Source organism: Panicum virgatum, chromosome 6N (assembly GCF_016808335.1).
Source record: "Panicum virgatum strain AP13 chromosome 6N, P.virgatum_v5, whole genome shotgun sequence".
NCBI lineage: Eukaryota > Viridiplantae > Streptophyta > Magnoliopsida > Poales > Poaceae > Panicum > Panicum virgatum.
Window position 1 is genome coordinate 35,239,238 of NC_053150.1, and position 16,206 is coordinate 35,255,443.

Here is a 16,206-nt window from a genome sequence, read left to right on the forward strand (position 1 = left end):
GTGTTGCCGGTAAGTTGCAGGGAGAATTCGATCACCAGCTGACTTAGGCATTACGTTACATACGCGCGCGCCACGTCTTGGCCGCAGAACCGTACCTTAACTAATAATTACCATTGTATACCTGCTCAAAAGTACTATAAATAGAGGTCTAACCTCTTCTTCAGTCGCTTCTTATTGCGTGCACCGCGAACGAGAATTTGCTCTCTAACAAACTTAGCTGAGAATTTGTTCTTCTAGAAGAGTAGAAGTTCATCCGCCATGAAGCAATACGAGGATCCGCCGGCCAAGATCTTCCACCGCGCGCACCCGGCGCACGACCTCAAGCTGGTGGCCGCCGGCGCCACGTTCGTGTGCGACGGCTGCAAGGAGCCCGGCGACGGGGCCCGGTACGCGTGCGGCTGCGGGGGCGACAGCTTCGATCTCCACCTGCCCTGCGCCCTCGCCGACAAGGACGACGCCCTGCGGCACGCTCTGTTCCCCGGCCACGACTTCTTCTTCGTCCCCGAGCCCCCGCCCCCGGTGGACAAGACGATCTGCGACGCCTGCGGAGAGCCCGCGCGCGGGTACGTCTACCACTGCTTCGAGGCCGACCTGGATCTCCACCCGCTTTGCGCGTGCCTGCCGGGCCGCCTCCTCCAGGACGGCCGCGTCTTCGAGCTCCGCCGGAAGGCGTCGTCGTCGCGGCCCTGCGGCCTGTGCGGCGACCGCCGCCGCGGCTTCTGGGCGTACCGCTCCTACTTCGACGGCGAGGCCGTGGACCTGCACGTGGCGTGCATGAAGGACATGGCTCGCCTGAGCTGGGAGGCGGCGCGCAAGAACCAGGTCGGCGGCGGCCACCAGATCGTCCAAGCGAGCCTGCCCAACATGGAACGCACGCTGCAGATCTAGCTTGCGCAGGGACAGGAGGACGAGGAGTGGGTTCGACCGGTTCATCAGGATTGTTAGCACCGTGGCGAGCATCATCATCGCAGTCATCTTTGGCAACCCCGTGGCGATGATGGCCGCCATTGCGGGGCCCGGTGGTTTTCTTCGGGGTTAATTAGGTTTTTGTTAGTAGGGATTGATGGAGTTTCTAAAACATCAAGGAACACACAAAAGAGTTAGTTTTGTTTTACCTTTTTTTGTGAGTTGATGTATACATCTGGTCTTTTGTATTTGGTTCATTCGAAGAACATTTATTCATGAATATTCTTGCTTACTTTTTTCTTTTGCCAAATGTTCTTCCTTAACTTAATTCTATGTTACTTACAACTATATGACTATTGAGGAAATGAAGATATTGTCGTGATGCTATATGATGTCTGTCTTATGAATTTCCAATGTAACTTACGAGTACATCATGATCTGATCCTAACAAATTAAAATTTTATTGGCGGCAGCCTATAGCTCTATTAGCCTGGAAGTTTCTTGTCTCTCAATCATGCAACTTAACAAAGTATAATCGATAGTAGCGTAGTATGCCTTGTTTTGCAATGCGCAACTGCCTGGGAATAGCTGTTAGCTAGTGATCGACTGGAAAATTGTAGTGTTCTGCTTCTCTCTCTGTATACATTTTTTTTCTAGAACAGTCGACGTAACTTGGTCGACACGTAGATGTGAGTAGCTCGATCGAGTCAACTATCAAGACCTTAGGCGTACACGCTACCTGCTTATCGTCCTCCGAGCAAGTACCATGCATGACCCGTATCTTATCTCGCTTATTACTTCGACTCAAATTAAAGGCACTAGACAAGGATCAGGCTGCTGTCGAAGGTACAACCTGAACGGTCCATTTTCAAATCCGACAGTCGCATTCACTGATACACAGATGAGATGTTCTGAACAATTTTATGGCGCAATGTATGTATATACATGCAGGCTCGGCTATCTTTTTCCTAAACAATAATTTTGCGTAGTGCTATATAATTGCTACACATACTTCACGTATATACTCTTCGTTAGGTCAGATACGTCCTACATCGTGAGATACATACGTGGAAGTAGCGACAAGCAAATGTAGAAAGAATTTTTCTTATACATATATATAGGATCACAGTGTGGTTTCTCACTTAATCACGCACGTTTGTGAGTGCACCAGTGACTGCTACTCTTTCCGTTCTACGAAAAGTATAATCGTGCATTTGAAAAAAAAAACTTATAAATAAAGAGTGAAATTTTAGAAATTGGATCTTAACTAACTATCTAATTAAGTAGTTAGATTTAATTTACTTGTGAAAACTAACTGCATGCGGCCAACAAATAAAGGCATGAGACCTAGTCTTTTCACGCCACCACTAATTTGTCTTAAAAAAAACTAAAAAAAGAAAATTCCACTCTTCATCAGATGGAAGGAGTAAGCATGAAAGTTCCATCAGCTATATGGTAACTTCCCACAAATGTGATAGCACTTTCTGAGAAACTCACAAGTATGAGAAAAAAATTGTTTCTCATGCTTGTGAGTTTCTTACAAATTAAAGGGATGTCAAATACGAGTATATATAGTATATAAATTATAACCACTTCCTTGGTAGCTACTACTGCAGTCGTACTACGTCAGTCATCGTCGGATTATTGGCAGCGGTGGTCCGTGGTCGGCATGGTTCTTCATGTATCATCCGTGGTCCATGGAGACCCTGGCCGGCTGGCTAATCGAGTCGTCGTGGTGGAACCGCCGTAATTAAGACTTTTTTAACAGTGACGGTCCCAAACTAATTAAAGAAGCTATAAGTTTTTTTAATAATATGAAATATATAAACTTTGGAAAAAATATCTTGTAGGTACTCGACGGGAAGAACGATCCTAACTTATATGAGCCCCCATCCTCCAAGACTAGTGAGACCTTCTTCGGTTAGTTGTAAGAAAATTGAAGGGGATTAGAGCGAGGTTGGGAGGGATTAAATCCCTAACAAGTTAAAATTCTTTTCAATCCCTTTCAATGCTGCTCAATCTTCTTGTGGAGGGGATTAACTGAACAAGCTCTGAAGCGGCGGCAAACTTACGTGCTAAATTGCTAATGACGTGATCATGCATGTGCTCACCACCAACACGCAAGGGCGACGTCTCTAGAAGCTTCCAGGTGCACGGTGTGAAGGTCCACGCGCTTTTGAATAGGCTTCGGAGAACACTTCGAGTTCTCGAAACTCGAAAGTGTCGAAGCTGCAGTTAGAACAGACCCATCATCGAGTACGTCAAGGTCGTCACGTTGGGTTCTCCGCAGGCTTGCACTGCACCATGCTAACTGCTAACGGCCGTTGTCATAAAAAACGATTGTTTAAACAAAGACGCGTAAATGTTCGTTCTAAAGTCGTCCATGCATTATTCTAGTAACTGCTAGCCCTTCTCTCGAATTAATTTCGATCTTGATCGAAAAAAAATTAATTTCGATCAACGGCACGTACGCGTACGTATGTGTTCGACGCCAAGATGGGCGTAGGTGCACCATGGAGCGATCCTGGAACTATCCAACGACCCATTCAGTGAGGTGAGGAGTACCAAATGATCCGTGATTGCACCAATAGTTCTGGTGGGTCGAACCATTTAGCTTGCTATTGCTGGGCTCGTGCGTGCGCCACGCCTCCTCCGCTACACGCTGCCCGTAATGCCCCTGCTACAACTCCGACTCGTCTGTCTCTTCCTTCCTCGCCACGGCGTCGCCAGCCAGCGCCCGCACATGCTTGTAGAGCGGGTTGACGAGGAGCCGGAGCTCGCGGTTGCAGATGGGGCCGAGCTCCCGCAGCAGGAGGCACTGGTCGCGGGAGTCTGCAAGGACCATGCCACACCAGGGCGCTGCCGACGGGAGGGGGCCGGCGCCGGGGATGACGCTCGCGACGGGCATGAACGGCGGCCGCGGGGAGAGGCACGGTGCCTCCGCGCCAGCGGCAGCACACGGCGGTGCAACGGATGACGTCGCATGGCGCCAACCTACTCCGTCTGTCCGTCACTGGCATCGGGCACGTGCGCTTGCAGCAGAGTCGAAGCCGGGCGCAGGGGACAGGGAGCGCTTGCGGCAGACGACAGACGGCGGCATAGCAAGGCGCGGTGTGGTAGTTGGCGAATCGGGCGCCGCGGTGGCAGAACGGGGAATAGGAATTTGGGGATCCAATTCTTGTGGCCGCGGCGGCGTTGTCGAGAGACGGCGGCCGAGCCAGAGGAGGCGGCGGCGGCATCAGGTACGTCGAAGGGGTGGGTCGAACCCCCGATCCCTTGGTTCAATGGTTTTTGAGGCTCTGATCCAATAGGGGTCCATTAGGGTTGTTTCGATGGGCTGGATCAGTGATTCATTGGTTCGATCCGCTCCACACCCATCTTTAGTTCGACGGCAATGCCGTGTTGCATGCCTATAAGTTACAGCCAAACTTGCTTCCTGATATTCACTACTAGAAAAACGGTCTATAGTACCGGTTGAAAAGGGTCTTCAGTACCAGTTAATCAATTGGTACTACGGGACTAAAAGTCTGATCTTCGTCACCTGATAAATGATCCGGTGCTGAAGCCCATTCAATACCGGGTGAATGAAAGTTCCACCCGGTACAAAAGTATTTTTGATAAAAAAATACTATTGGACAAAGTGGTGGCCGGCTCGCAAGTCAGGCGATCTTTTCATGCACGCATGCAGTGGCTGGGATTCGAACATGCAACCTCTTGCCACATGCATACCTCGCTTACCATCTTATTTTAACAACAGTTGTGATTAGAAGGGAAATACTTTCCTTTTCCAAGTAAACCGTGGAGAATCCTTTAGTACCGGGTGAAAACGCCACACGCACTAAAGGACCCTTTTAATTATTCCACCCGGTACTAAAGGTTATTGCAGGCTTCCATTCAACCCAAAAAATACCCGTAGCAAGAAGACTTGGTACCAATACTGCTACCAGTATTATATGGGTGGACCAATGCCTAGTTTGTCCAAACCAAGTGTTCGGCCGACTTGGTCTGGTGGCTGGGAGGCTGACAAGTGGGTCCCACATGCAGAGAAGCGTGCAAGACAAGTTTCTTCCTTGTGTAAGGCTGTCAAGTGGGCCCTTTGATCCTCGTGCTCACATCTGATTGGCCGAAAGTTTGTGCCTTCGATCGTACTTACATTTTTGACCCAATTTCACCTGCACACGATTTCAAACCAGCATATATGTGGAATTCGTTACTAATTTATCCTATGCTAGCATTTATTCCCTCTTGTGCATGGATTTTGTGCAAGATTTGATGGTCAAAATAGACCATCAACGAGCTCCCCCACACTTAGTCATTTGTTCGTCCTCGAGTGAAGGCTAGGACTAAGACGGAACGGCATCACCTTAATATAACGTCCTGCACAAATGTTATTCAATAACTTACCTTTATTTGTGAATTTTGATGTGTCTACCATGTTGCTTCGAACGGTTGAACGATGGAACAATGTTGACCCAAGTTCCCTCCCTAGCTACTACTCTCACTACTAGAAAACGAGCCATGGGAACCGGTTGGAAACAGCTTTAGACACCGGTTTTCCAACCGGTTCCCCCAAACCGAGACCAATGGCGTCTCCCTAAGACCCCGGGTATTTAACCTGGTGCCTTAGGCACCCATTGGCACCGGTTGGAAAGACCAACCGGTGCCAAAGAGGCTGCCACGCTGACGCAAGGTGGCAGCCCGTTTGGTACCGGTTGGTCTTTCCAACCGGTACCAATGTCTTTTTCTCTTTTTTTCTCAAATTCTAGTTTTGTATGTTATATTTATTACTGTTAAACACACTTGAGCTCTACAGTACTATACGTTCATTGGTCGTACGTACGTGTTCGTTTTCAGAGAATATCGTACGTGTTCGTTTTCAGAGAATATTTGAAACTAATTAAAAGTGAAATGCGAGGATATAATTAAGCTAATTAGATGAACTAATATATTTACAAATATACAAACATCAAGGCATCACTTTAGAAATATATACAAATTTACAAGTCATGTTTGTAGTCAAACTACTAGGCCCCTCAGGACGTCAATGGAAGTCCTCTATGGATGTGACCGTCGTGGTAGAACCCGCCTCTAGGATCCAGGATCTCGTTCAAAATGAATCCGGCGAGCTGCTCGCACACGGCGTTGATCCCATCGGTAGAGTAACATTTGTTCGTCATTCGAGACATCTATAATTTAGGAAAAAAGGACTGATATATTAACATCATGTGCGTTAGTATAATTATGAAAATGTATTAGTGAATTGTTTGTATGTACCCTTAAGTCCTCCGTAGTAGGCTTCCCGCATGGAGTCGTTTCGTGCAAGTAGTCGCATACGTAGTACCCGCACCAATCAGTTTCTTATTTTTGTCTCGCACACTTAAGGAGAAACAAATAAATTACTCAATTTAGAATAATTTGGGATTACTTAACTAGACAAATGTTCGTGAATCAACATACCGGATAATCCATTTTAATGTTCAGTTCGGGGCTCCATTGACCACGTCCTTTGTTCGTTTTCACAAATTTTTTCCAGACCCTGCGCACAAAGTTAAGTTTGATATTCAACAATTGTTATTAATAGAAAAAGGATTTGATTGTGCAAACTGAACTTACTTGTTCAAGGGGTCAATGATATGTTTGATTGCGGACTTTGGATTTCTCAATGAGTTAAAGACTATAAGATTGCCGGTCTCTATGGAAAGTATGAGTAAAATCCAATGATAACTGCAGATATAGATAGGATATATACATACATGCATTAGACGGCTTAGTATTTATTTAGTAACATAACAGAGGATTGAGTCGACCAAGGCTTACCCAAAGTTGTATGGTATGTATATATAGGATTTGAAACTTTGCCTAGTCAACGAATCGTACATGTTTTGGCATGTGTCCCTGTAATTTTGGTTGAGCATTTTTTGGTTGACTAGCAACGGAGACATGAAGCCGATCTGATTGTGACATCCATGTTTCCGGCTTCTTTGAATCTCCTGTCTAAACGATACAATAGAAATTATATAATGCATACAGATAATTATGTTTTTGTTAACAAAAAGTATTAATGTAGAGGTAATTGATACTTACAGAACCCAAATGGTGATGATAGAGACGTCAAGGGCTTGTCGATGGTAAATGTGACATAAATCTTCGAAGTACACCCAGAAGTCGTCCTCCCCGCGGAAGAAATCATGGTCAGGATACTTGACAAAAACATTTTGCCTTCGTCATTCGACATTCGTAGGTACCATCTATGCAAATTGAACATCTACGTGCCTAGACATTTCTCCTCTTCCTCAGTGACAAAAGATTTTCCATGCTCGAATGGAGTAAAAACGGGAGCGACAGGGATTTTTGCTGCCTCATCTTGCCCCATTGCCTACTCTAGCGTCAATCCAGTTTCTGAAAGAAATATCGCCGCCTGTAGGTTCGCCTGGAGTTGTACGTCCGTCGGGTGTAGGACTGGCAACCTTGGCACCCGGAGGGGCTCGAGTTATTTTTGTTGCATGCCAAGCCGAGTAATGGTCTTGCCACATTTTTTCTTCTCATTTCTCACCTTGTGTGCCTTTATCAGAGTACGATCATAGTCCGAGGATAAGCTTTTCGGTTTTGGTGGGTTGTCTAGGTTCGCGAGAAACTTTTTCCCTAATTCTAGAGGTACCTTTTCCCCTCTGCGGGGGGACTTTAGGCTTCAACTGTTCTTTTATATATCGAGCTGCCTCCTCTTCCAACTCCTCAGCGGTCTTCTCGTAGGTCAATTTTCTTTCGACCGTTTTCTGCTTCTTCTTTGAGGGTCTAGCTGCTGGGAGGGATGCTGTCTTTTTCTTTCCTTTTTCTGGTGCAGGAGGAGTTGGAGTACTCGTGGCCCTTTGTGCCGGCGGAGATGGTGGTGAGGGAGCTGGTTGTGGGGACGGCGGTGAGGGAGGCCGCGGAGACGGGCGATCGGTCTGCACGGGAGCCGTTGTGCTTGCAGTAAGTTTGATGTCGGCATTGCGCCATAGAACGATCCCGTGCATTGCGTCTCCCAATGTCTTCTCTCCATCCCCTCCAATGAAGTCGAGCTCAAGATCCTCATTGTTTACAACTATCTGCTCGACTGAGACGGAGGTGTAGCTAGGGGGTATCGGCCTTCCATGAATTGTAGTACAAGGATTCAGGGGTAGGGCTGACCCGTATGCGACATGAATGGATATATTCTTTGCTCACAACTGAAACTCGCATGGTGTCGGCATGGTGATATCATCCACTAGATACCTCTGGTCATCTACCGCTGTTGGCTCAATCTGGGGTTGCTGTTCAGCTTGTACGTCGGGCGCCGCTGTGGATGCACAACTGCTGCGTCGCTGAGAGGCTGGGCTTATCACAACATCCGGGTGTGACCCAGCAGTGCCCCTTTGGCTCAAAGCTAGTGCAATTACCTCATTGACCAGGGCGTCCATCTGAGATTCCAAGGACGCAACCTTCCTGTTCATCTCTTCTTGTATGGCACGGAGTTTTCTTCTTGTTCGGCTTTGCTCTTTCGGTGAGTCTTGTAAGGGGAATCTACGGCCCAAGCAACTTTCCATGGGATCATGCCGATGCCGCGGGATCGTCCAGGGTGTTCCGAATTCTTTAATGCCCTTATCAGCTCATCATTCTCCCTTTGAGGCTGGAATGTTCCTTGTTGGGCCTCATCTATTGTAGCAACCAGATCGCGGGACACTTCTTGCATATGCTCGGGCACGACCAAACTTCCATCCAACTAGTTTAGTGTCACGCCATTAGCAACTAACCACCACTTGGATCTATCCGGCCAATCCCAAGTCGTCGGCCTGATGCCTGTGTCCATAAGGTCCTGCTCCATTTTCTGCCATTTTTTTATTGCCTTCTTGTACCCTCCAGCCCCAAGGTGGTGGCTGTACTTCTTATTTGCTGCATTCGCCTTGGCCTGTTGGGATTTTTCTTGGGCTTCCTCTGAAAGTTTGTATTGTTTGAACTCCTCCCAGTATGGTTTAACTTGAGAAAGATCGTCCCAGTTCAGCTCCTTATCCTTCTTGATGTAATTGGTGTACAACTTCTTCTTGAAACTCGCAAAGGCAAAGGCCATCTTTTTCAAGGCACATTTCTTCACAAGTTCTTGGTCTACTCCTTCAGAAAGAGTGAACATATCCTTGAGTTATGTCCATAACATTTCCTTCTGATATGGAGGCACGGCGTGTTGCTGTTCTTCTGGTTTGCTCGATTTCCATAGTCTTGTGGTGATCGAAATTCTCGCCCGAACAATAACCCCACATTGATTGACAAGTTTCGTGCTAGCAGCCTTTGGAGCACTTGGACAGCCCTCCGCTTCACTTTTGTGACGACCTGTCTTCCCTCCAATTTTTGGTTGGCCGGCGTCTCCCTTTTGACTAGCTCAATGAAGTCGATGTGGAGGTCGACTAAATTACATAAAAGATATGTTAATCGCAAAACTAATCTACCAAAGTCACCATGCATATAGTTTTAAGATTCATACTGGAACATGCTGCTGTTGATTGGGCGGCGGCACAAAGTCATCATCTTCTTCATCGGCATCTCCAGACATATTCAGGAACAAATTAGCTGTTCGAGCATATTTTTCAGCGATTGGCTAGGTGGTGTTGGCCCTCGTATCTTCGTTTATTGCGTCCAACATGTATTGTTTGGCGGCCTCATCATCACCGAAGGGGTCCATCCTTAACTAAAACCGTAAAAATGTGTTAGAGTATGTGTCCATCCTTTAATGAAGCAGGAGAATTCAATTCTTTGAACGAATATGTGTGTTTGAAAGAGAAAGAGAGAGAGTGTGTGTTAGAGGGGGAGAGAGAGTGTGTGTGTTAGAGGGAGAGAGTGTGTGTGTGAGAGAGAGTGTGTGTGTGAGTCAGTGTGTGTGTGTGAGAGTGAGTGTGTGTGTGAGTGTGTGTGTGTGAGAGAGAGATAGAGAGTGTGTGTATGTTAGAGGGAGAGAGAGTGTGTGTGTGAGAGAGTTATAGGGAGAGAGCGAGATACCGAGCGTGTGGTTGCGTGTTAGTGCGAGTTTGCGAGCTCGATCAGTAATATAAATGACACATTCGAATTAAGAATGAACAATACATGTAACTAAAGTCTTTGAATGACATAATTAAATAATCAATACATGATAAATTATAGTCTTTGAATGACATAATAAAATAATACATACATAATAAATTAAGGTCTCTGAATGACATAATTAAATAATCAATACATGATAGATTACAGTCTTTGAATGACATAATTAAATAATGAATACATGACAAATTAAAGTCTTTGAATGGCACAATTAAATAATAAATACATGATAGATACAAGTCTTTATCTCTTAATAATTTCTACTAACTATATCTAATAATACAAACACTTTAAGTCTCTCTAATTATCTAAGTATATCTAATTCTCTCTAATTCTCCACTAATTCTCTACTAATTTTCTAATAATTCTCCCTAATTCTCTACTTCTCTCTAATTCTCTACCAAATCGCTAATAATTCTCCCTAATTCTCTAATTCTCTACCAAATCACTAATAGTTCTATCCAAATTATCTTCTAATTGTCATAAAATAAAAAAGGGGGGCAGCGGCGCTCTGGCGGCCCGGCCGGCCGGCCGGCCTGCACTTACGGCGAGGGGGGGGGGCAGCGGCGGTCGAAGGGACGACGGCGTCGAGGCGGCGTCGACACGGCGAGGGGGCGGCGGCGGCGTCGAGGCGGCCTGCGTCAAGGAGGCGCATAGGGGAGGCCGGTGTCGAGGAGGCGCACAGAGGAGGCGCCAAGGGGAATGGCGGCGGTGCACCGGGGTTCGGCGTCGAGGAGTCGTCGAGGAAGTCGAAGAGGTCAAGGCGAGGCGGCGGCATCGAGGCGGCGCACCAAATAAACGGGCCGCGCAGGGCTGTCGAGGAGGCGCGTTGGTGGAGGATTGGCGGCGGCGTCGAGTCGGCGTGGCATGGGATGACCGGGCGCGGCGGACGACGATCGGCGTCGGAGGAGGCGGCGGAGGACAATCAGCGCGGTGCGTGGAAGGAAGAAGTGAGGAAGAAGAGAAGGAAACAGGGCACAACCTTATATAAACCAAAGGCCTTAGGTACCAGGTGATAATATTAACTGGTGCCTTTGAGCGCCTAAGGCACCAGTTTGGAACCCACCCGGTACCTTAGGTACCCCAAAGGCACCGGGTGATAATTCCACCTGGTACCTTAGCGCTATAACGGGCGGGAGTTGAAAAGTGCCTAAGGCACCGGTTAGTAACCAAAAACCGGTGCCTAAGGGTGCTGAATATTTGTACTTTAAAGCTTTTGCCGCCAAACCTATCGAAAGCACCGTGTAACGCAGTGGTAACCCTAAGTTTTCTAATTGCCGTGGCCCGGGTTCGACTCGCGCGCGCCCCTTTTTTTTGCCAGAAATTTGGTACCGGTTGAAACCTTCAACCGGTACCAATAGGTTATTTACAAAATCAATTAATTGAATAGTAAATTATTTAGGTGCATAACTAATCATTTTAATTGCATAATAAATCATAATAAATCAAATAATTGCATAATAAATCATTTAAATGCACAATAATTCTAATTATTGAATAGTAAATCATTTAGGTGCATAACTAATCATTTTAATTGTATAATAAATCATAACAAATCAAATAATTGCATAATAAATTATTTAAATGCACAATAATTCTAATTAATACATAATAAATCATTTAGGTGCATAACTAATCATTTTAATTGCATAATAAATCAAATAATTGCATAATAAATCATTTAAATGCACAATAAATCGGATAATTGCATAATAAATCATTTAATTGCCCAATAAATCAATTTATTGCATTACAAATTTGATAATGTTCACAAAAAATATTATAAGACATAATCATTCAACTAAGGGAATATTAACGATGGTTCGCTTTACAATCGTCCCTTCATTATGATCATGACGTGCGTACGGAGCCTCCTCTTCGGCTAAAAAAATACTTGTGTCAACCTCCACTATGAACGGAGTCATATCTTCAATCTTATTGTATTATTCTTCATCAGTGACATTGTCGACTCCCACAATTTTCCTTTTGCCTGCCAGAACAATATGGCGCTTTGGCTCATCTCCGGCACCTAGAAAACTTGATTTATTTCTGGACTTGTCCTTTCTCGGTTTGCTAGACATGTCCTGCACATAGAAAACTTGAGTGACATCTTTAGCTAGGACGAATGGTTCATCTCGATAGCCAAGCTCTTTGAGGTCTACCGTTGTCATTCCGTACTCGTCGATATCGACACCTTTTCCTGTCAGTTTAACCCATTGGCAAAAAAAATAGAGGGATCTTCAACGGCCCATAGTCGAGTTCCCAGATCTCTTCAATGTAACTAAAATATGAGTTCGTTTGGCCACTACAGTCAGTGGCATTAACACGGACATCACTATTTTGATTGGTGCTCTTTTTATTTTGGGCTCTTGTATAAAATATGAAACCATTAATTTCATATCCTTGGTACATCAGGATTGAATTTGCCGGACCCCTGGCCAGCCAAGCTAGCTGCTCATGAATTTCATCGTTGGCCATGACTTCCTTCGGCAACCAGGTGGCGAATGTATCGTTATGATGTTTTGTAATCCGTGTCTCAGACTTCAAAGGGTACATGCTTCGCACAATTTGCATGTGCTCTTCAATGTATGGAGCCACCAAGGCTGATTGTTGTAGAACTGTGAGATGTGCTTTGCTCAACGTGGCATGATCTGTGGCATTTACTGATTTTCTTCCAAGTGTGCCCTTTCCAATCAGCCGCCCCTCATGACGTGATACTGGAATCCCAATTGGGCAGAGTTCTTCCACATAGTCAACACAAAACCCAATGACCTCCTCTGTGACGTAACCCTTCGCAATGCTTTCTTCTGGACGAGCCCGATTACGAATGTATTTCTTTAGGACTGCAAAGTATCGTTCAAAAGGGAACATATTATGAAGGAAAACAGGACCGAGAATACCAATCTCTTTGACTAGGTGAACTAGAAGATGTGTCATAATATTGAAGAATGATGGAGGAAATATCATCTCAAGACTGACTAAACTTTGGACAACATCTTCTTGTAGCCTGCTTAAACTCGATGGATCGATTGCCTTCTGAGAAATTGTGTTGAGAATGGCGCATAGCTTTATGATTGTTGCTCGAACATTAGCTGGTAGAATACCTCTAAGTGCAACTGGAATCAATTGCGTCATCAACACGTGACAGTCATGGGACTTTACGTGTGCGAATTTCTTCTCTTTCAGGTTTAGTAGCCTCTTTATGTTCGAAGAGTAGCCCGATGGGACCTTGATATTGTTCAAACAGTCGAACATACTTTGCTTCTCTTCCTTACTAAGTGTGTAGCACGCAGGACCTAGGTAATGATGTCCTTTATCCCTTTTTTCTGGATGTAGGGCGGCCCATTGTTTCATATGTTGAAGATCTTGCCGCGCTTCCAATGTTTCCTTTGGCTTACCGTAGACACCAAGGAAGCCTAGAAGGTTCACACAAAGATTCTTTGTTAGGTGCATCACATCAATGGCGTGGCGGACCTCTAAGACTTCCCAATAAGATAAGTCCCAAAATATACTCTTCTTCTTCCACATAGGTGCACGACTATTATCATTCTGCACTGATCTGCTGCCGGGTCCTTTTCCGAATACTACTTTTATATCTTTGACCATTTCAAACACCATTTTCCCACAACGGTGCCTAAGCTTGGTATGACGATCTGCCTTTCCACCGTAGTGAGCATGCTTCCTCCTTAATGGGTGCTTGATCGGAAGAAATCGACAATGACCCATATACACGATCTTCCTACAGTGCTTGAGGTACGTGTTGTCGGTTTCTTCTAAACAATGGGTGCATGCCCTATAACCCTTATTGGAATGTCCAGTGAGGTTGCTTAGTGCTGGCCAATTGTTGGTGGTTACGAAAAGCAATACAAGAAGGTTTAAATGTTCCTCTGCGTGCGCATCCCACATAAGAACACCCTCTTCTTTCCACAACAATAGAAGATCCTCAATCAGTGGTTTCAGATACACATCTATATCGTTACCAGGTTGCTTCGGGCTGGGGATAAGCACCAGCATCATAATGAATTTTTGCTTCATACACAACCAGGGAGGAAGGTTGTATATACAGAGTGTCACAGGCCAGGTACTGTTGACGCTCGCTAATGACTCATTTCAAGTGTCACTTAGGGCCTGAAATCATGAGAATAAAGTCTCATACCTGCCTATGTTTTTCAGAAAGAGCAAATTCCACGTTTCCTCTTAGAAATATTGCTACATTGGAATTTGGCTAGAAATGCAGGTAAAACAGGCTTCAAGCGTCAAGATACAAACCTGACCATCAGAGCAAGCCATCAGCTCCTGCATGAGCGTATGAAAGACGAGCGTCAACACTAGTGGTAGGAGTTGTTACTAACGAGTTCCACAAAGTGTTGGTGTATACTTATGTGCAGGTTGCTTATGCTTGGAAATGAGAATAGAAAGCAGCCCATGAGCAAGGCGACACATCATGGATCTGAGGCAACAACTTCTCGACAAATCAGACCCGTTCACGAGGATCTACGGGCCCACCAGAGCACCAAAACCGACTCAAGACAGGCCCTTAATCATATACATGACATGGGGACCCACCTAACAGTCTTCTGACCAAAGACAGGGGCGAACGGAGCCAGTCCACGGTCGGCCGACCAGCCAGGTCGGCCGGCCCAGTGGCAACGGCCCACGGGCCCCACCGCCTCTCAGATGACACGTGGCGAGGTGTGGTTGATCCCCAATAACGGTTTGGCTCATTTCTCGGGCGAATGGCTGGTGGTTCCCTCCTATAAATACAAGGGGAGGGGTCCAAATGAAGACACTCACACAACACATTCCACTCTTCTCTTGAGTCCTCAATTGAGGTGTAGAGTTGTCTTAGGGAGTTAGGGGTAGAGGTACTCAGGAGGGGCACCGACAACTGCGCTCTTCTCCAAATTGTACCTCTACGAGAGTGAGGGAGATAGTCGAGGGATGTGCCGGGCTTGTCGGTGCTCTTCTCCACTTGTACCTCGACGGATGCTTATTCAGTTGTAAGTGTTCGAGACTTTCTTTATTTATTTAGAATTAGAGTTTAGATCGCAAGTTATCATCTCTACCTTATATTAGTTGATGTGTATGCTAGCGAGTAGCATTTGACTATAGAGTTGGGCAACGGATAGAAAAGGATAACCCTGTACGCCTCTAGAGTTAGTAGGGAAAGGCGTAGACGTGGTGTCTAGGCTGGACTATACGACTCAGTTGTCTTATAGTCCCATAGTTTGTAGAGGTAGCTGGTAGGTGGTGATAGCCCTGTTCGAGCCTTGTAGTAATCCTCCACGTTCGGATATTGGATAGAGCACATATTGGAACTATCGGCTTGTATAAGCAGGTCAATACCTTTAGCTCGAAGTATAATGGCGACGTGATCTCTTCTTCTAAACATAGATTCTAGATCTTAGAAAGTCCTCTCTTTTCTATCCTCCTACAACAGTGTGTGTGTCCTTGGACAGCCTGAAGCCGTAGGTAGTGTACTCACGTTCCCTAGTGGATACGATACCCTGGAATACTCTTGGGTGAAAGCTACAGCGGTATCCGTACGCTTGCGGATTTTATTCGTGACGTTAGAAAATACCAATAAGCTTTCTGGCGACGTTGCCGGGGAACGGCAGCTACATTATCTTCGGACTTAGTCATCCTCATATCTTTTTCATTTTCTTTCCTTCTACCTTTACCCCGCTATCCTAGGAGCAGCTATCCTTTCCCTAGCTCTCTACCCCAATGGGCGAGTTCTTTGAGCCATCACCATCTTCCTCATATAACCATGAACTCGACCCTGGCTTTATATCCATGGTTTGGAAGCGACCCTTCTCTGGAGAAATTCATGAAGATCCCTATGAGCATTTGCTAGAATTTGAGGAACTATGTTTGGGTCTAGAAATCCTAGGCATGAGACAAGAAGCCTTGTTGTGAAAATTGTTCCCCTTCTCTCTTATAGAGAGGGCGGAGCAATGGTACACCCACATGATAGGAAATATGAGCGGTGATTGGGAGGAGCTTCGAGATCACTTTTGTTACTCATTCTCCCTCACCGAACGCATAGACTCCCTACCGATCGACATCCTCGATTTTGAGCAATTAGAGAAGGAGTCCATAGGTGCAGCATGGGCTAGATTCTCGCGCCTTTTGGCATCTATCCCAGGCATGTCTATACCCGATGAAGTATCGTTGGAAGTTTTCTACTCGGGTTTAGACTTGGAAACTGCCCTA

The 16,206-nt window shown here is 45.8% G+C and overlaps 1 protein-coding gene across 1 annotated transcript; it reads left to right on the plus strand.

Annotated features, from left to right (window-relative positions):
* Positions 1-258: 258 nt before the first annotated feature.
* On the plus strand, positions 259-888 carry LOC120678101. The gene has a single exon (XM_039959262.1). The coding sequence runs from the start codon at positions 259-261 to the stop codon at positions 886-888; it is 630 nt and encodes a 209-aa protein (XP_039815196.1).
* The last annotated feature ends 15,318 nt before the right edge of the window (positions 889-16,206 follow it).

What these genes read in the sequence shown, in the direction of transcription:
- LOC120678101 (XM_039959262.1), top strand. Translation starts at nt 259, where the DNA reads ATGAAGCAATACGAGGATCCGCCGGCCAAGATCTTCCACCGCGCGCAC.